The 21,676-nt window shown below is 41.7% G+C and overlaps 1 protein-coding gene across 2 annotated transcripts in view; it reads right to left on the bottom strand.

Annotated features, from left to right (window-relative positions):
- Positions 1–12,539: 12,539 nt before the first annotated feature.
- The window catches only part of LOC146805677 (amine oxidase [flavin-containing] A-like), a 675,430-nt gene continuing 666,293 nt past the window's right edge, over positions 12,540–21,676 (bottom strand). For both annotated transcript variants that reach the window (XM_085622952.1, XM_085622951.1), the window contains one exon: positions 12,540–13,077. In XM_085622952.1, coding sequence (XP_085479078.1) covers positions 12,922–13,077 — 156 coding nt within the window. In that variant the 3' untranslated portion in view covers positions 12,540–12,921. The remainder of the gene's footprint in view (positions 13,078–21,676) is intronic.

The following is a 21,676-nucleotide window of genomic DNA, read 5'->3' as shown; positions in this document are numbered from 1 at the left end:
GCACTCTTTTAACACCTCACGTTCAAAACAGTCTCTCGCGGCTCTAATCAATGCTAAAATGAAATTTAACAAGAAATCAACGGAGGACGCTTCTTTATATTTGTTACAATCTAGTGCCAAATTTTATGGAGGTAAAAATAAGGCAGGGAAAATACTGGCTAATTACTTAAAGGTTAAACACACTAAACTTAACATTGAATCTATTTACGATGATCGTTCGGATTTAAAATTCAAAGATGCCGATATTCGGAATGAATTTTCTCTCTTCTACAAATCCCTCGGAGTCTCAACCCTCTGATCATTCCTTATCTCACTTTTTCTCGAATGTCCAAAGGCCCCCTCACCCTTTGCCAGATTTAGCCCCTCTGGAGTTGGACCTAACACAGCAAGAATTATCTAAGGCTCTCCAGCAACTTAAAAAAGACAAGGCGCCTGGGCCTGATGGCTTTACAGTAGAATTTTATCAGCACTTTTCCAAACTCATGTTGCCCAAGCTACATTCTCTAATAACTTTCTTTAATACATTGGGTAGCTCCTCAGGGTCTTTCTCAGAGGCACACATTTGTCTCATACCGAAGGAAGGCAAGGACCATAGGTATTGCAAAAATTATAGACCCATCTCCCTGGTAAATATTGACTATAAAAATGTTTCCAAAGCCCTAGCTATACGTCTAGATACTTACCTACCTGATTTATTAGGTAAGGAACAATCTGGATTTGTCAAGGGCAGATTTATAACGGATAATACAAGACTCCTTTTTAATGTCCTGTCTAAATCTTCATCCTTAAAACACTCCCTTGCGGCAATTGCACTTGATGCTGAGAAAGCATTTGATAGGGTTGAATGGACCTATCTGTTCTATACTCTTAGTTGGTTTGGTTTCGGTCCCAAGTTTGTATCCTTGATTTCTCTTCTTTACTCCAATCCAGTTGCGGCTATCTGTGCCAATGGCTTGATTTCCTTGTTTTTCGATTTAGGCAGGGGAGTCCGACAGGGCTGTCCTCTTTCTCCTTTCCTTTTTAATTTAGCTTTGGAGCCTTTTCTTTCTAAGCTACGTCAGAATCCAAATATATTTGGCTTCCAATCAGTAAACACTCACCTAAAATTGGCTGCTTACGCTGATGACATCTTACTTTTTATGTCCAATCCCAGTGTCTCCATTCCTGCCTTTCTGGCGGAGGTACAGGCTTACCCTAATATTTCTGGTTACAAGTTAAATAATGACAAATGTGAGATTCTTCCCCTGACCAAGTACACTTTTAAGGCAGACTTCAGTGCCTCAAATTTGACATGGAGTGCCTCCCATATTAAGTATCTAGGCATGCACGTTACCCCTTCAATCTCAGATAAGGTAGCGTTATGCTTGAATAAATGTATACAGAAAATTGCTGACTTAGCGGCCAAGTGGCACCCCCTCTACCTATCTTGGTGGGGTCGCTTGGATACTATAAAGATGATGTTGTCACCCATTGTATTGTACACCATTTCTAACATTCCAGTTCCCATCCCTGCCAAATTCTTTAAAAAAATCAATTCCACCCTCTCCTCATTCTTGTGGAACTCAAAGAGGCCTCGAATGTCTCTAGCTAAATTAACGCGTCCTAAAATAGAGGGGGGCGTTGGTTTTCCCGATTTTCAGGCTTATCGAAAAGCTTTTCTTCTGCGTCAGGCTTCACTTTGGTTGCTCGACACCTCGGAGGATTGCCCATTATGGATCACAATTGAACGTCTTTTTTTATCTCCTTTTTCCTTCTCTGAGTATCTTTCCTTCTCGCGCAAACCGCAGGCGGTGTCCACTCCCATAATTAAGCTGACTTCTAAACTTCTGGCTTCTACACCCTCTCCCCCCCCTAACACTATTGACTACTTTCTGAGTTCGACAATATGGCACAATAAAGACCTAGTTATCCGCAATAAACCAATTTATTGGAAGACTTGGCGACGGAAAGGTTTAATATGGATACACCAGCTATTCTCAAATTCAAGTTTTTTACCCTTTCTTTCACTCAGACAACTGTTCAACTTACCTGCCTGATTCATACATAAATATAATTTACTCAAGTTGGCTGTGATGGAGAGATTGACCATTTATCTGCTACGTCCAGTGCCTCCAATTCCCAGACTCCCTTTTCACAGCTTTTTTCCCTACTTAAAACTAAACCCTCGGCCTCTAGCATATACAAGTATCTACAAGGGAAGGACATCATTAGGCAAAAATCTAAAATAGAGGAAGCATGGGAACGAGATTTTCAACTCTCGTGGCCAGTATCTCTTTGAAATAATATATGGCTTAAACTGCGCAAATCCTCCAGGGCAGCTAACATAACACAAACGTTGTTCTTTGTGTATAACCGACTTCTATTTACTCCGAGTGCTTTGAGTAGCAGGTTTGTGACTACTCCAGACATTTGTTGGTCATGCTCCTCCCCAAAAGCTGATATATTGCATATGTTATTTTTGTGCCCACTTGTAGACAGTTTTTGGAAGCAAGTCTGGTCCCAAATTAATCTAATTTTTGATACTACATTTTCCTTTTCTATCACCCATATTTTCTTAGGGAGTCTTGCACCGTGCTGGGAGAATGTTACAGTTAATATTAAAATTATTGATTTGCTGTTGGCGGCTGCCTTTCAGCAGATCACTGTTAACTGGAAGGATTTTACAAAACATTTTTATAAGGTATGGTGGTATGTTGTTTGCCGTAATCATAGGTTGGACACCTCCTTTGTATATCCTATGCAGATGGCAGCGAAGCGTTTGGACTTGTGGTCCCCTGTTACACTTTACCTTGACATGTGCGCCAAAAAATGTTCCCAGCTAAAACCGTCCCAGCAAGAGGTTCTGAAACCCCCTTGAATCCCTTGTGCGTTCCCAGAGTTCTTTATAACTTCAATACTTAGATGATTTAATTTTTATGTATCAATGGTTTATTTTTTATTCATAAGTCTGATTTCATTTTGTGTAGTGCAATCTAATGTATTGTTTCGGCATGAATTTATTGCAGTGTTTTGACATAAATTTATTGTTTTGCTTTGACATGAAGTTATTGTTATAATTCCTGTATTGATACCTTTGCTTCTATCAATAAAATTTTCTTTCAAACTTAAAAGAAAATCTTCAGTTTGGCTTTGGATTTGGGAGTAAACGTTGAGCACTGGCCTTGTGTTCAACACCTTTTGCACCTTGTACTTTCCATGCAGTCCCGGCACCAGCTGATTGCTTCCTTGGTCTCATTACCACAGAACAGCACAAACATTTTCTTGTCTTTGAAGCTCTTCACTGGCTGCATGAACTTGTCGTTGTCCATGACTTTTACTTCCTTGCAGTTAGCCATGGCAGGACAGGAGGCTGACGGGTCACTGGTGTCTCTGCTAAGAAAAAGACTTCACCAAGACTTGGGCAGCCCTGGGACTGGGATCCTGAAAAGCTCAGCACATCTATTGCATGTGTAACCAGCTGCTTCTTCTTCCTGAAGTGTGCAGTGTGGATGGTGGAATATGTGCGCATATTCAATAGCAATTGCAAAAGATTGTTAAATTCCGGTGGGACGTGGGAGCTTCAAGGCTATGTTGCGTGCAATTTAGTCAGCAGGCGAACATGACTACCATCTTGAAATGGTGTTGCACCTATTTGTTCAAAATAATGAATAAAATTCAAGGTTTGCTGCATCATTCATAAGGTGGTGTTTGGTAATAGTCCAGCCTACCTTGTGAAGAAATTTAACCAATACATCCCCCTTAGGGATCTTCACTCTGGTTCCAAATCCCTCCTCAAAGTTCCCCAGGTTAACAAGTCAAGGACAGGTGGGAAAACTTTCTTGTATCTTGCTCCCCGGTACTGGAATCTGCTTCCTATTACATTGAGGCAACGCCCGGATCATCTTCAGTTTAGAAAGTCCCTAAAAGCTTTTCTGTTCTAGACTCCTTTCATAGTACCAGCACTCTTATGTATGTCCACAAGCACAGAGATACACCTTCGGGGGTGATTCAGGTGCTATACAAATTTAATATTAATAATAATAACCCAAATGAAAACAAAAAAAAAATTAAACTTGCAGATGCTTCCCTGGTACACCATCATCTACACAATCCTTCAAAGTATTGCGTACAGATTTCCGAGAGCAAAACATGGAATACACCTAGAGATCAATGAAAGATTACAATTTGAAATCCATATAAGCTCACTATTTAACAAAGAACTAGAATGCTAACTTTACGAATGGAGGATCGAACAAAAAAAATACCCGGGATGCAGATAGTTGGGCAAGCGCACGAATGATACAAGGATGCCAGCTTTACAGATTGCCTGTGCTGTATGTTACGTTACAGTATTTGCAATTAGTTTATGCGTGACATTTCAGTATCATACTGGATGATTGTTTTAAACACAAGAAGGTAAAACCATTAAAAAAAAAGTTTCACAAACACACGTGGAACAACAGGCAACAGCCAATAGACATAGAGGGAAAGTAAGTGACAAGCACGAAAACCAATGAAAATCGAGGGCAGGATGTAAGCCCCTTCTAAGATGTATAATAGCAATAGATTTCACAAGCGCTGTGCAGGTGAAACCTAATAAGTAAAGCTATTTATCATAGATATTATTCATAAAAGTATAAACACACAATCTAAGTCGAGGCCGATTGCTAGACTAGTCTCGTGCCTTACTTGCTTCATTGTATCTTTTGCTCTTTGCAGTCTCATTTGAGCACACTGAGGTTTGTGGTCATTGCCTGATCTGCAGGGGAAGCTATCTGAAGAAAAACAATTAGCTAGAAGTGCTATTTTGCTTCAGTACCCACGTTCAAAAGCACTGGGCCCGATTCACAGAACAAACTTAAGACTAAATCCTAAACTTAGTACCATTCTGGTATTCACAGAATGCACTTAGTACTTCTGGTATTCACAGAATGAACTTACTACTTTTGCTATTCACAGAATGAACTTAGTACTTTTGCTATTCACAGAATGGATTTACGACTCCTAAACTTACGTCCGCACTCGGGCCGGAAATTCCGGCCCGGAGGCGGAGCTTCCGGCCCAGGGGCGGAGCTTCCGGGCCGGAGGCGGGGCTTCCGGGCCGGAGGCGGAGCTTCCGACCCGGAGGTGGGGATTCCGGCTGATTTAGCTATGGCTGAAATCTCCACCTCCGGGCCGGAAGTTCCGCCTCCGGCCCGGAAGCTCCGCCTCCGGGCCGGAATTTCCGGCCCGAGTGCGGACGTAAGTTTAGGAGTCGTAAATCCATTCTGTGAATAGCAAAAGTACTAAGTTCATTCTGTGAATAGCAAAAGTAGTAAGTTCATTCTGTGAATACCAGAAGTACTAGGTGCATTCTGTGAATACCAGAATGGTACTAAGTTTAGGATTTAGTCTTAAGTTTGTTCTGTGAATCGGGCCCACTGTAATTAACAGCTGTTACCATTCTGCACCATAATGGAACCAAAGTTATGGGCCAGATGTACTGGCTCACAACAGAGCTGAGCGCCTATTTTGGTGGGAGTGTACTGCACATGCATTTAACTCGAATTTTCTCCAAGTAAGTGCATGAGCTGGAGAAAGGAAGTTTCAGAACCAGTGGGCAGTAGTTTCCCTGTTTCCGTGCTAGGCTGTCTGCAGCTCATGCTCTATCTCAGAGAAATTGAGACTTAAATGTTTGTGGAATCACATAAAAAGCTGCACCCACTCTGCCTTGCATGAGAGCCAAAATTCATGATAAGACCTGTAGACCTCAGAAGCAGATGACTGATCTGGCATATTATCCTAGTTTGTGTCAGTAAGCGCCAATAGGAGTGCACCTGGGCTGAGTGACAGATGAGGAAAAGAACTGTCTTCATTCCAGCACATGCTGTAATTAACAGCGTAAGTTCATGCCCTGCAGAGAGCGCAGCAAGGACACGTGGAGCTGCAATTGAAACCATGCCCCCTTGTTTCTTTGGTGGAGCTCTCACTACCCTTGTGGGGAGGTGGGGATCGGTGAAGAGCCACACAGCTGGGTGTTGTGACGGACTGGAAACATCTTTTCAGGAATGCTGAAACTTACCTTAGGGAAGAGGTGTGGCGCCGCTGCCAGGCCGACTGACTCCGGAATCTGGGGATCACGGTTCGATCCCCAGCACCGGCGGCAGATTAGCCCAGCACCATGTGACGCTGGGCAATAGCTTGCTTAATCTTTCCGACGGCCCCCAGCACCTAGAGACCCTTACTGGTGATTGTTTGCGCTTTACAAATGTGGATTATTACCTTCAGATGTCAGGGTGCAGGTGGCATTAGCAGTTTGACATTCTGTCCGTGTCATTGCATGGGGATTTCTCAAATGCTTTGGTGGGGGTGGGTGCTCTTCTGATCACTCCAAATTGGTATCTTCAGTGGGACAATAATTGTGCACCACTTCGTGGGTGGTGAACTCAACAAAAGCCTTTTAGGGTGTCTACCTTTGATTGTGATAAAGAGCATGTGCGTAGCCAAAGGTGTTCCCTTATCTGAATATGATCTCAACCACAAGAAAATGATGACATACCCACTCCACAATGTGTGGGTTCGAAATGTGCACCAGTGCAATGTGTTTCAATGTATAGAGCTCTATAGATACTGTATTGTGAGCTACATAAATATGATAGCTCTCACAGATGAAGCCATAGGGGCATATTATCAACAAACAGCGATGATTATCGCTAAGCGCGTTTAGCGCGCTTTTCCTTATCGCCGGCCATCGCTGAATTTAATCGCCGAGATAGCGCGTTATCATCAACGCTTATCTCCAAGGCAATAATAAATCCAGCGATAGCAGGGAGATGCGGGAATATCGCATGTAATCCAGCGATAAAAAGTCCGCGATAGGTAAATCCTTCCTAATACGACATGGTGCACTTAGCCTGACAATACACCTCCCATAGGATAATATAGCCAAGTCAGGAATTTTGCAGATGTTAGATTCCAGCGTTAAGGGGGGCTTAGCGCGATTTTAAATTGTCGCTATGTGGCCCGGGGCATCCTTGTAAATTTCGCGATGCTGCATTACAGATGTATTCCCATGGAAGTTATGTGAGAAACGCCTACTTTGCATCTCATTAGCAATGCGATGCAAGGTGTTAGTGAAACAGGTGCTAGCACAAGGAATCACGCTCTAAAGCCTGTTAGCGTGACCTTGATAATACTGCCATAACATTTTTGCCACTTTTTGGCCAAAAACGGCCGCTAAAGCGGCAATAATGGGCTTGATAATATGCCCCGTAGTGTCTTTGGTCCTTTGTGTTGCAGAAGTGCCAATGGAGCGCATAAAGTCTACACACATATCTCACTGTGCTCCTGAGGCACTTACAATAGAACCCTACAAATTCAAAAACTGATTGTGGCTTAAAGGTTTTACTGGTTTCTTTCAGAAGAAACCAATGCCTGTGGGTAAATGGACTTCCCATTTCCTGTACACTGATTATTTGAAGTAAGTACTCAGACTGTCACCAAAGGTGCTAACAGCTGGGTGTGTGGAAACACGCAGAAAAATGGTTATGCCACTTCTGGATCTAGTAAAAGCCATTTGTAACCAGTCTGCGGAAATTTCCACCAGGGATGATACTTTCAGTTTGGCTGAAGCAGAGCGGGAAATTAAGGGAATCCAGCAGGTTCCCGATTCTGGCACCTAATATTGAGCCAGAACTAGTGCACCCAGTGAAATCTGCTGATTTTGCCCCAATGTAATTTGAGAACACTGGGACACATTCAACAGAGATTCAGCAGTGCAAGCACATTGTCTGTGTAGGAAATTGGGTCAACAGTTGTGCAGGATGCGAGGCCTGTGTGAGTTATAGGGACGCAATACCCTATTACTGGGAACCAAGTACCACACTGTAGCCCATGATTCTCTCAGGGTAGTGAGTCCTAATCATGGGAGCTAGTGTGTGCTAGCAATCACCATTTGCTGGCAGGCAATAATAACACTCAATAAATGATTGTCCAGCCAGTGCTTGTTCTATGAAAAGGGAAAAGTACGTTTATCACACACGCTACTAAATACCATGCTTTAATTTACAAATATATACATAAAGAAGATAGTTAATACCTCAGGTGACATTCTGCAATCCCATGTGACCCCTAAAGGTTCATGAGCCCCAAAATCACAGTACCATCCACCTATATCAGAAACACATCTTACTATAGGGGTGTATCTTTTTAAATAAAACAAGGGGGAGGAGTTGGCCTAATGGCTAGGGCAGTCAACCTCGACTCTGGGCAACTGGGTTCGAGTCTCGGCAATGACACTGAACATCCTGTGATTCTGGGCAAATCCCTTAATCTCCCCGTGCCTAACAAAAATGAATGTGTCCTCATGTAACGCAACTGGTGCTATGTAAAGCGCTCTGATACCCGATACCTTCAGGTCAAGTTTGCGCTGTATAAAACACCGTAAAATAAAAAAAATAACCCTATCGACTTTGTCAAAAGGTGATCACACCACATAAAAGACAAACCTATGGATTTTGTCAGAAAGCCATGAAAATATAGAAATTGCAGTCTTTCAGGGCATTAGGAAGAGGTGTGGCGCAGCGGCCAGGGTAGCTGACTCCAGGGCATGGGACTCACGGTTCGATCGCCGACGGCAGGTCAGCGCAGCACCATGCGACTCTGGGCAATAGCTTGCTTAATCTTCCCGACGGCCCCCAGTGCCTTGAGGCCCTTAGGGGTGATTAGTTTGCGCTTTACAAATACCGGGTTATTATTATTATTATGGGGTGTTCCTATAGCTGGTGCATGAATATTAAATAAGTGGCTTTGGCTGCATTTATTTGCAAGGCTGCCCAGCTTCTTTGTGTCTTTTTCTTCAGTCGGCAGAGCCCAGTCCTACCCAGGCACCTTGATATTGGCTTCGGTGGAGCAGCGTGGGCAGCCAACTCATGCACTGCCAAGCTGACTACACAACCAGTCGGTGCTGCAGTGAGCTGGTATTCACTCTCTCCCTGCCCACTTCATGCGGGCTGGGTGCCATTTTGTCAGTGGCCACCCAGCTCCCCCCGGACACGGGCACAAGCAGCGGGAGCACCATTTCTGTGGGGGGTGGCACACAGGCTACCCCCCTCCCCCCAACTGGGGCTTTTCTGCACCTTGGGACCCGCAGAAGGGTTCCTGGGCCTCAGGTATCTTCATGCGCCGTCTCCCGGGAGATGGGAGACACCGAGTGTAGGAAGGAGCCTGGGGAGCCCTGCGCACACTGCCACTCTGGGTGAAATAGAAAAAGAATCGCCGTACCGACCCCCCAGGCCTGGCCCGGGAGTAATCTCCAAGATTGCGGTGAAAAACCACGTGCTCCATTCCTCAAGTGGGTCAAAGTTTAGGAATCTTTAAATGTGAATATCTTGTGTCTGATGGACCAATTTGAAAGATCGTTGGATAATTTTACTCCTGGTGGTGAGCTCTAGCCACCAGGAGCAGTTTCAGCAGGCCTCCTGGCCTCAAAAGTGGAATACTTTGAGGAAAGCTATTTCCACTGGCTTCCTGCACCAGCTTTCCACCTGGTCTTTGTATCTCCTTCTTCTTTTTTACTCGTTCTGGGGTGCAGCAGTCCAGATCATCCCCAATGGGTCCTCAGAGTGAATAAGGGGTCAGCCTCACTTACCATTGGAGAGACCCACTGTTCTTGTAGTTAACTCTGGCCAATACTAGGGTGCCATATCACCCCTCCACTTCTGTCCTTACCCTCCTGCACAGCATGCTGGGACAGTTCAAGATGGTGCCATCTAGAAGTCACTGGTCACATCTCCTCAGGGAGCCTCTGCTCCGGCCCTAGCTGCCAGGTTCCTTTCCACCAAACCTTCAAAGAGGAGCCCCCTGTTGTGTTGGTTGCAGTTGCCTGGGCTCCCTCCTTTGTTTAGTGGGCATGGGTTGTCCCACCCTGGCACAGTGTGACAGCTAATTAACAGATGCAGATATTCTTCCTCATCCCTTCCTCTTCAGGAGTTGAGGGAAGCACTATTAATTACTACTTTTGTGTGGGGTGGCCTTTGTTCCCTCAGCTGGGCAGCGGAGTAATTAACTTGGCCCAGCAGGGTAACAAAAATCGCCTGGTCTCTGATACTGAGCTGAGCCAGAGAAATGTAAAAATGTTGAACAAATGATAAGATGTACATATATCAGCTTGTGGTTTCTTATTTAAAATGGGTGCACACTTTTCATCCCATTTTAATATCTTGCTGGACTTTGTAGGCCAATGAGAAGTGAAACTGCACTCTAAGGCAGGTGTGCCCCATGTGTACATTAAAGTGTCACTGCAAACAAAACAGTAAGCCATACTGACTTTACCTATGAGTGCCCACTAACAAAGCGCTAAATAACGAAATTATGGAAATCTGCAGCCCCTCCGAATATAACAACGTGGAGGGAGGACATAGTGCAGTGGGGCAGGGCGGAGGGAGGAGCACTTCGTAGAGAAGAGTACAGGGGCTTAAGGAAAGTACCGATTGCCATGAAATGGAACGCCCTCCTAGAGGCCATTAAAACTCTGGATACCCCAGGTACATCCACACCGATTACATAAATCCTAGCTTGAACTAGTCTCATGGGCTCTTTAGAATGATTTCTGCGAACTCTCTAATGTCAGCATAGGGTGGGCCTAACGCTGGACACACACCTTCGCATATTCTATTACACCCTGGCTATTCCATTATACAATAGTATACTGTACTTAATTTGCATGTAGGCATTTGTAGCGTTTGTGTTACCCATGTAATGAATGTCCTTTATGATGCCAGCACTGTGAGTTTATACCTGCCAGCAAGGGGGAAGATAGGGAGGGGGGAAAACGTTCAGGGAAACATTTTGCTCTATAAGTGCTTAGTGGCACATGACACAATCCACTTTACTCTGTATACATACTTGTTTCACGTTGTACGTCTGGATAATATGTGCTTATCTATTTGTCACAATTGTGAGACTTGTGTACTCCTTTTGAAAACCTAATAAAGTTTGTCTACAAAAATAAGTGCCCACTAATATTATACAGCCTATCCCAGACCAATATTTAACCCTGCAGTGCACTCTCCGCGCCAGGATACAAATGTGCAGTTAAGGAGCTGCACACGACAGTAGTCTCACACGTAACCAGCCAAGTGCCCCTTAACCGTTCTGTGTCGCAGCAGCCATATATTTAAAGGCTAACACTGGCAGTAAACGTGCATCTCATATACAATGTGATTACCATGGGTGAGATGCAAACAGTGGGACTCACCCACAGTAAAAAGTCAAAAATCAAGTGCAAAAAAGCAAATAATCTGGGTGTGCTAAATGGACGGACCCCATTTTGCAACAGTCTGCTTTTTAGGGGCGTTCTTATTTTCAATTCCAACTGGGCCCAAAAGAAAGGCTGAAGTTAAGGGGCTTGCAGCACTCCTTTTGTTTAAGTATGAGCGTGCCTGGGAGCTATCTGTAGTCTATCACCTAGCTGCCAATGAAACAGAGGGAAACATAGGCACTCAGCTTGTTATCACTTCACAAGTACTTAAAAGAAACATTGGCAGCAGATTTTTGACTTTGCTCAACCACTGTATATAAGCGATATCCATGCACTGTAAGAGTGTCATGCTTCGGTCTGTAGGAATAGTTGAGTAGTTACACAGATAACAATTTAAACAGCACTGATTTTAAAAAAATGTAATTCTTAAATTGTGCTACTCGTGTCAAAGTAGGGTGTCAAAGTGCTTAACATCACATGCACAAATTATACACTGACACAAAATGAAATGTGTAAAATCAAAATACAGGAATTGTGCCATATAAGGCAATAAGAGTTACATGTTGTAAGAGACACATATCATATTTGCTGGTAGGTCTTATATGTTAAGAGTGCATGGTTTAAAGCAACACAACGTCCGAATTTAAAACATAACGCAATGAGTGAGGTCATCTGTGCTACAAAGACTATATTACTACTCAGAGGAACCCTTTATAGTAGCCTTATAATACTGAGAGTTTAAAAAGAAAACAATATTGCTCAAAACCCATGGCTTGCAGTTTGCAAGCAGCTCCTTGATGCTGATCCACAGCTCACTGTGCTATAGCTACATGTAACAAATAGATCACTTTGTTAAAAGAGGAACCCACTCTGTGATCTGAATTTTACACGAGATGCTTTGCAGAAGACACATTAAACCTCAATACTATTTTAGGAGTCAAAACTGTAGCTAGTATTTTAGGAGTCAAAACTGTAGCTAGACAAAAGACAGTGTTAGGTTACCATTGTTTTTATACCCCTGAGATTTGCTGGGCCCACAAAGATCTCTGCAGGAGGTGCCTTAACCCCATAAGATATTTTAGAATGTAGCCTCTGTGACCAAATAGGCCAAAACAGATTTACTTTCACGTTTGTCCCTCCACCCCAATCTGTTGCCACACCTTAACCCCCAATTCATGGGTTCCCGGAGTAATGTTCTAACCTGTTTCCAATTCCAGCATATGGCTGAGGGAAATAATTTGGAAAAGCAAATTTTTGAGACTGGCAACAATCAATGTTAAGCCATTCAAATCAATGCAGTAAGAGAGACACAAGAACACGCTTTTCAATGATTACTGATGATGCACAGACAATTTATTATTGATAAACACAGCAAAAAAAGTTAGTTTGTTCAATGTTGGCGTCCTGTAGTGTGCAGTCTCTGATCCCTTTGAGGTTTTTGCTCTTAAAATGTTCACACTCTATTATGAGGAATGAAACAAATGTATTAAAATCTGAAGAAAATGATCCTGTGATACATAGCTTGAAAGCAAAGTTAACTTTGACTTACTTATTACGTTCCACCCAAACATTCGGACACACGCAATTGTCTTCAACACCGATTACCTAAGTACAAGGTATTTTGCTTAGGCTGCACCATTTAAAAAGGATAGGGTGCTCATTGAAACTTCAGATCCTGCTGTACAGCAAACAAAGCAGCGTCTTCAGTTTCTAACCAATAGCCCCCTTTTGTGAGCTATGAGTCCAGCAACGACAGCCGACGTCACGACAAGAGAAAATCCACAGAACTTCAGTAGGTCCTGCACCGACGGAAGGTTCCTCTCCCAAAATGTTGTAGGGAAGGGCAGCGCCGGCACGTCCTGAGAAAAAATAGCTACTATTAGAAATCAATTCATCTGACTGAAAAATTATTCTTTACTACTGTAGCTCTCTGAGGTTTAATCTGTTTTCTAATAAACACGAAAAGTAAGCCCATTTTGGTTTAACTTAGCATATATCTGTGAAGAGCCCCACAAGCTGGGTGTTGTCACAGACTGGAAACATCTTGGCGGGAATGCTTAAGCTTGCCTTCAGATGTCAGGGTTTAGGTGGTGTTTGCAGTTTGACATTCTGTCTGTGACTTTGCATGGGGATTTCTCAAATGCTTTGGCGGGTGTTGGGTGCTCTTCTGATCCCTCCACATTGATATCCTTAGTGGGTCAATAATTGCGCAATAGGTTTGACTTAGGGTCTGTTGTATGGATGAAGCGCAAGAGTGGATGCACAGGGTACTCTACTGGGAAAGAACTCCATCAAAGGACTGTGCTGGAAAAGTAGTCCACCAGGGTTTGGAGGCTGGTATAGTTCTTCATTAAGGTCCCTGTGTTGGACTAGTACTCCACTCAGTGTCCTATATTAGAAAGAACCCAACTGGAGGCCCTAGTATGCCACCAAAGGTTTTGTGTTTGAATAAAGTTCTACCCAAGGTCCTTGGTCAAGTCTTACAAGTGCTGGTAACACTACGTAAAGCTTTCCATTTCAATCAGACAGCACGTGAGCAAGAGCAAGACCTGTATGGGCCGAAATGCATCATATCTTTCTGTGCCTGAAACAAATAACAGCTAAAACAGAAGTGCTTGTGGACAGGTGGAGGGACAGAGTATTGTGTGTATCTATCTATCTATCTATCTATCTATCTATCTATCTATCTATCTATCTATCTATCTATCTATCTATCTATCTATCTTATATATATATATTTCCAATGAAAAATAAAAAAGGTTGAAGGTTAGTTATAGTTAGAAACCTTCATTTATAATTTGTAGACAAAACAGACAAACTACACGAATATTAGAAATACTAAAGTTATAATTATAATATAAACGTATAATTTGCACCCATAGAAAACTCACTATAAGTTGCAGACCTCCGTACATCGTGGTCTCATATGAGTTGACAGCACTGAGTCCGGAGGCCTGCGAGTTATAGTAAGTTTTTTTGTGGGGCACAAATTATAACTTTAATTAATAACTATAACTTTAGAAATTCTAATGTTGTGTAGTTTAAGTTGGTTTTGTATAAAATTAATAAATAAAGTTTTCCTAACTAAAACCAATCTTTAACCTTTGTTTTTTCATTGAATTTCAATGTTTCTTTCTCTACAATTGTCTTTCAAATCATAGAGTGGAGTGTGGAGTGTCGTAGAGTACAGTGGAATAGCGTGTCATAGAGTGTAGTGTAGTTTAGTATAGTGAAATGGCGCGTCATAGAGTAGAGTGGCGTAGAGTGGAGTGGCTTAGAGTGCAGTGCCACAGAGTGGAGTGGTGTAGAGCTTTGTGACGTAGAGTATTGTGGCGTTCAGTGTCGTGGCATATAGTTTCATGACATACAATGTCATAGTTTATTGTGGAGTGGTGCGTCATAGAGTAGAGTGGAGTTGCGTGTCATAAAGTGGCATGTCAGAGTATCTTAAAGAGGAGGGGCATAGACTGGAGTGCCCAAGACTAGAACGGGATGTCGTAGAGTGGAGTGGCATGATGTACAGTAGAGTGGCATGTTGCAGAGTGGAATGGTGTGGAGTGTTGTATTGTACAGTGTGGTGGCGTGTCATAGAGTGGAGTGGTGTGTCATAGAGTTAAGTGGCATGTCGTACAATGGGGTACAGTGCAACAGCATAGAGTGGCGTAGAGTGGAGTGTTGTACTTTGTCATGGCACAGAGTGTCATGGCATAGAGTGTTATGGCACAGAGTGCCATGCTTAGAGTGGAATGGCATAGAGTGGATTGGCATAGATTGGAATGGCATAGATTGGAGGGACATAAAGTGGACTGGTGTAGAGTGGAGCGGTGTTAGGTGGAGGGGTGTAAAGTGGAGTGGCGTGTTGTAGAGTGTAGAGTGACATGTCATACAGTGGAAAGTATGGAGTGTTGTAGAGTGGAGTGCAGTTTCGTAGAGTGGAGTGCCATATCAAAGAGTGGAGTGGCGTGCCCTAAGTTTAGTTGAGTGGCATGTCATAGAGTGGCAAATTATACAGTGTGTTAGAGTGTAGGGGCATAGAGTGGACTTGCGTAGAGTCGAGTGGTGTTTCTTAGAGTGGAGTGGCATGTCATTGAGTGGAATGAAGTGGGGTTCTTAGAGTGAGATAGGGTGGAGGGGCATATGGTAGAGTAGCGTTGTAGAGTGAAATCGTTATTCAAAATAACAAGAGCAACCCTTATGTCCTTGTGAACTGGGTAGGTACTGAGTACAAGACAAAATTCACAAGGAACTCTTTTGTAAACAATAATTAATAATATGTGACTCAATAATGTCACTCTGAATTAATCATAACCTCATATGGCTTTTCTTTACAAAAACCATATCAAATCAATTGTAAATCAATCTTCACAATAAGCCCACACAAAAAAGCCTATTTCCTTTTTATTCAACCTAACCTCAGCCGAGGTAGGTATTATTTTATTCTAAAGGTCATTAATATCATAGACTTTTCAATACATTTATGCGAATTACAGATATATACAATTCATATTTACAGTGACATGTGACCCCCACGTGAAAAACCATAACCTATTATAAATGCTAGTGTATGACAAAGGTAAAAAACAGGGGAAAAGGTTATTGGAAATTATATAAGGACAGACTCGTTATTATTTGTAATTGTTGGTCAAAAAACTGTCTCTTTATATGTGTTGTCGACGACGTTTCGACCCACTCTAGGTACCGGGACTCTTCAGGACTGTATTTTCTGGGGACTAAACAAATTAAGCTCTACGTTAGTAATCTTATTGATATAACGATTAATAAAGGAATTGGGCTTTTTAGGGGCACAGACGGTCGCTTACCAATACTTGCGCACTTATGTCCATGTAGGATCCAATGTGTAGCGGCGGTGGATAAGTATCTCCTAATCCTACAATCAAAGGTACAATGTTTGAGTACACCCGCTATATTAATGCGTGAAAGTGCTCACCCCAGTGATAAGGAGAGTTGAACTTACTCTAATTCACTGTTTCACTCCGAGTGGCTCAAGGACTCAATCAAGATTTTCCATTGTTAATTCTTAGAGAATGATATCTCTTAACGCGGTGATTTCTGCAACTGGTATGCAAGAATTAGCACATTATTATGTGCATCAACCAATACATTTAGTTACGTTGTAAATTTAAAAGGACTTACTCAGATTTGCCTGTCTTTGCGTATAATGGGAGGTGATATCGCAGGTGTGTTCGGTAATTTTCAATTTAGACCGAAGCGTTTCTCACTAAAAAATTAAGTAATTCAATGAGGGAAATACGCCGCTATTTATTGGTAGTTCTAATATATTTATGCACTTATTTAGTTAAAAAACCTCGTGGGGCATCAACTTACATTAATGGAGACGCCCGTCCAGCAGTCGGTATAACGCTGTATGGGATTCAATCACAAGGATACCTGACGGCAACCCAGAAGTAGTAAGTCCCGTTATATTAAGGTTACGGAGCTCCAGACGTCACTTCAGACATAAAGGAAGGCTACGTGCCGGCCATCTTAGATTGGGAAGGGCGCATCGTTTTAAATAAGAATTATATTACTTTTACACCCTAAAACATTTAAGTTTATGTAGTCTTCCTTCTCTTATTTCTAAATTGCATTAATCGGGCTCATGACATAACGGGCCATCACTTGTAATCTTAATAACCTCAAATGATAATATAAAAATCGTACAGTCTTACTCTTTTTTAAGAGGTGATCAAAGAACATTAACAACAATATTCACAATCATATACATTTGTCACTGATAGGCAAGTGCTATACAATTATCTTCCTAATGATTAATTATATCAAAACAGCGTCCTAACTAATAAGACAAAACATCAATAATAAGGGGGAAAGGAGGGATGAATAAGGGAAGAGAGGGGAGGAAAGAAGAATTATTTACAATAAATTTCGCAGTGCCCAATTATATACAGTGCATATTAAAAATCTACTATATGTCCATTCAGCATCTTTTCTAAATGACAATATCTTTTTCTTTAAAAATTGTACATCGTATCTCCTCTACTTCCTTTAAATGCCATGACAGGGCCCTGTCAGTTAATTTTTAGGTTTGGACTAGAACCACTACTCAATATAAACTTATGAACCTGCGCCACTCTTCAAGACTGTTCAATCCAGTTCGAATGGATCCACATTTATCAATCCATTTGCATTCCAATGTTTGAAGAATAACGGACATGTCTCCCCCTCTCGGAGGCATCTTCGCTTTCTCCACCACTTGCCATTGTACATCATCTGCAGAGTGACCTTTCTCTACATAGTGGTCCACTAATGGTGCATTCGTTACCTGACAGCGAATACGACTCCTATGTTGGCCAATACGAGCTCTCACTTGTTGGGTGGTTTGACCAATATAGATCAATTTGTAGGGGCACCAAATGCAATAAATAACATTCATTGTGGCGCAGTTAGTCAGATCATGCAGTTTTGTATTCACGTTCCCATGCGTGAAAAATTTGGTTTCTTTAGTGAAATTGCATGCTGTGCAATTTCCGCATTTATAATGGCCGGTGAGGGCTGGTAATGACCAAAGATCTTGTATAGTCTTTCTATTCTGGTGTATACTGGTGTCTGAGTGAACTAGATGATCTTTTATGTTTTTTCCTTTTTTAAAGGAAAACATAGGTGGTTCATGACAACACTCCAAGGTGTTTAGAGTGGGCTAATGTCTTTTAATGATCTTCTGTACTTGCATGCTTACTGGGCAGAAAGTAGTGACACATACACTTCTTTTTACACTTTCTCGCGTGGTTTTTTCAAGTAACACTTCCCGGGGACTAAACCAGGCTCTCTTCATTGAAGTTTTAATCAATCTTTTAGGATAGCCCCGCTCACGTAATCTGGCGCTCAAGATGTTAGCTTCCGTGAAAAAGTCTACCTTTTCCGTACAATTACGCCTTAATCTCAAAAATTGACCATAAGGAAGGCCTTCTTTGAGGGACCTCGGGTGAAAACTGGTGTATTCAAGTAAGGTGTTTCTATCTGTTGGTTTCCGATATAGTGTCACATTCAAATGATTTTCACGGCATCTTATTTTCAAATCCAAGAATGGTACCATCTCTTTATTTTTGTGGTATGTGAAGGTTAAGGCTGATTGACATGTATGTAAATAGCTGATGAAGGCATCTAGATCTTCCTCCCTTCCAACCCGTATATTTGCGTGGAAGGGGTTATTAATGTTAATAATGTATTTATTCTCCAGATCTCCTACATAGAGGTTTGCCAGGTTTGGAGCAAAAATTGCGCCCATGGATGTTCCCGAGCACTGTTGATAATAGTTTGTGTTAAACTTAAAATAGCATTACCTGAAAACTATTTTAAGTTTAACACAAATTATTAATAACCCCTTCCGCGCAAATATACGATGTTGGAAGCGATACATCGATGATATTTTCTTTATTTGGGTTGGAAGGGAGGAAGATCTAGATGCCTTCATCATCCTAAAAGATTGATTAAAACTTCAATGAAGAGAGCCTGGTTTAGTCCCCGGGAAGTGTTACTTGAAAAAACCACGCGAGAAAGTGTAAAAAGAAGTGTATGTGTCACTACTTTCTGCCCAGTAAGCACGCAAGTACAGAAGATCATTAAAAGACATTGGCCCACTCTAAACACCTTGGAGTGTTGTCATGAACCACCTATGTTTTCCTTTAAAAAAGGAAAAAACATAAAAGATCATCTAGTTCACTCAGACACCAGTATACACCAGAATAGAAAGACTATACAAGATCTTTGGTCATTACCAGCCCTCACCGGCCATTATAAATGCGGAAATTGCACAGCATGCAATTTCACTAAAGAAACCAAATTTTTCACGCAGGGGAACGTGAATACAAAACTGCATGATCTGACTAACTGCGCCACAATGAATGTTATTTATTGCATTTGGTGCCCTACAAATTGATCTATATTGGTCAAACCACCCAACAAGTGAGAGCTCGTATTGGCCAACATAGGAGTCGTATTCGCTGTCAGGTAACGAATGCACCATTAGTGGACCACTATGTAGAGAAAGGTCACTCTGCAGATGATGTACAATGGCAAGTGGTGGAGAAAGCGAAGATGCCTCCGAGAGGGGGAGACATGTCCGTTATTCTTCAAACATTGGAATGCAAATGGATTGATAAATGTGGATCCATTCGAACTGGATTGAACAGTCTTGAAGAGTTGCGCAGGTTCATAAGTTTATATTGAGTAGTGGTTCTAGTCCAAACCTAAAAATTAACTGACAGGGCCCTGTCATGGCATTTAAAGGAAGTAGAGGAGATACGATGTACAATTTTTAAAGAAAAAGATATTGTCATTTAGAAAAGCTGCTGAATGGACATATAGTAGATTTTTAATATGCACTGTATATAATTGGGCACTGCGAAATTTATTGTAAATAATTCTTCTTTCCTCCCCTCTCTTCCCTTATTCATCCCTCCTTTCCCCCTTATTATTGATGTTTTGTCTTATTAGTTAGGACGCTGTTTTGATATAATTAATCATTAGGAAGATAATTGTATAGCACTTGCCTATCAGTGACAAATGTATATGATTGTGAATATTGTTGTTAATGTTCTTTGATCACCTCTTAAAAAAGAGTAAGACTGTACGATTTTTATATTATCATTTGAGGTTATTAAGATTACAAGTGATGGCCCGTTATGTCATGAGCCCGATTATTGCAATTTAGAAATAAGAGAAGGAAGACTACATAAACTTAAATGTTTTAGGGTGTAAAAGTAATATAATTCTTATTTAAAACGATGCGCCCTTCCCAATCTAAGATGGCCGGCACGTAGCCTTCCTTTATGTCTGAAGTGACGTCTGGAGCTCCGTAACCTTAATATAACGGGACTTACTACTTCCGGGTTGCCGTCAGGTATCCTGGTGATTGAATCCCATACAGCGTTATACCGACTGCTGGACGGGCGTCTCCATTAATGTAAGTTGATGCCCCACGAGGTTTTTTAACTAAATAAGTGCGTAAATATATTAGAACTACCAATAAATAGCGGCGTATTTCCCTCATTGAATTACTTAATTTTTTAGTGAGAAACGCTTCGGTCTAAATTGAAAATTACCGAACACAGCTGCGATATCACCTCCCATTATACGCGAAGACAGGCAAATCTGAGTAAGTCCTTTTAAATTTACAACGTAACTAAATGTATTGGTTGATGCACATAATAATGTGCTAATTCTTGCATACCAGTTGCAGAAATCACCGCGTTAAGAGATATCATTCTCTAAGAATTAACAATGGAAAATCTTGATTGAGTCCTTGAGCCACTCGGAGTGAAACAGTGAATTAGAGTAAGTTCAACTCTCCTTATCACTGGGGTGAGCACTTTCAGGCATTAATATAGCGGGTGTACTCAAACATTGTACCTTTGATTGTAGGATTAGGAGATACTTATCCACCGCCGCTACACATTGGATCCTACATGGACATAAGTGCGCAAGTATTGGTAAGCGACCGTCCGTGCCCCTAAAAAGCCCAATTCCTTTATTAATCGTTATATCAATAAGATTACTAACGTAGAGCTTAATTTGTTTAGTCCTCAGAAAATACAGTCCTGAAGAGACCTGGTACCTAGAGTGGGTCGAAACGTCGTCGACAACACATATAAAGAGACAGTTTTTTGACCAACAATTACAAACAATAACGAGTCTGTCCTTATATAATTTCCAATAACCTTTTCCCCTGTTTTTCACCTTTGTCATACACTAGCATTTATAATAGGTTATGGTTTTTCACGTGGGGTCACATGTCACTGTAAATATGAATTGTATATATCTGTAATTCGCATAAATGTATTGAAAAGTCTATGATATTAATGACCTTTAGAATAAAATAATACCTACCTCGGCTGAGGTTAGGTTGAATAAAAAGGAAATAGGCTTTTTTGTGTGGGCTTATTGTGAAGATTGATTTACAATTGATTTGATATGGTTTTTGTAAAGAAAAGCCATATGAGGTTATGATTAATTCAGAGTGACATTATTGAGTCACATATTATTAATTATTGTTTACAAATGAGTTCCTTGTGAATTTTGTCTTGTACTCAGTAGAGTGAAATCGGGCAGAGTGAAGTGGTGGTCATAGAATAAAGTGGGCTGGTGTGCCATAGAGTGAAGAATCGTAGTGTTTTGTGAAGTGCCCTAGAATGGAGTGTCATGTTGCAGAGTGGAGTGGTATGTCATACAGTGCAGTGGTGTGTTGTGTTGTACAGTGCAGTATTACGGAGTGTCATCGAGTGGTTTGGCGTGTCGCAGCGTACAGGGGAGTGACGTGTCGTACAGTGTCAAAGAGATTCTTAGAGTGGTGTATAAGTGGCGCAGAATGGACTGGCGTGCCGTAGAGTGGAGTGGCATGTCGTAGAGTGGAGTGGTGTGTCATACAGTGGAGTGGCGAGTCATATAGTGAAGTGGCATGTCATGGTGTGCTGTGGCATAGAG

The sequence above is a fragment of the Triturus cristatus genome, chromosome 8, assembly GCF_964204655.1.
Source record: "Triturus cristatus chromosome 8, aTriCri1.1, whole genome shotgun sequence".
NCBI classification, from domain to species: Eukaryota; Metazoa; Chordata; class Amphibia; order Caudata; family Salamandridae; genus Triturus; species Triturus cristatus.
The sequence above is the reverse complement of the archived record's forward strand: the minus strand, read 5'-3'. Positions and strand labels throughout refer to the sequence as shown.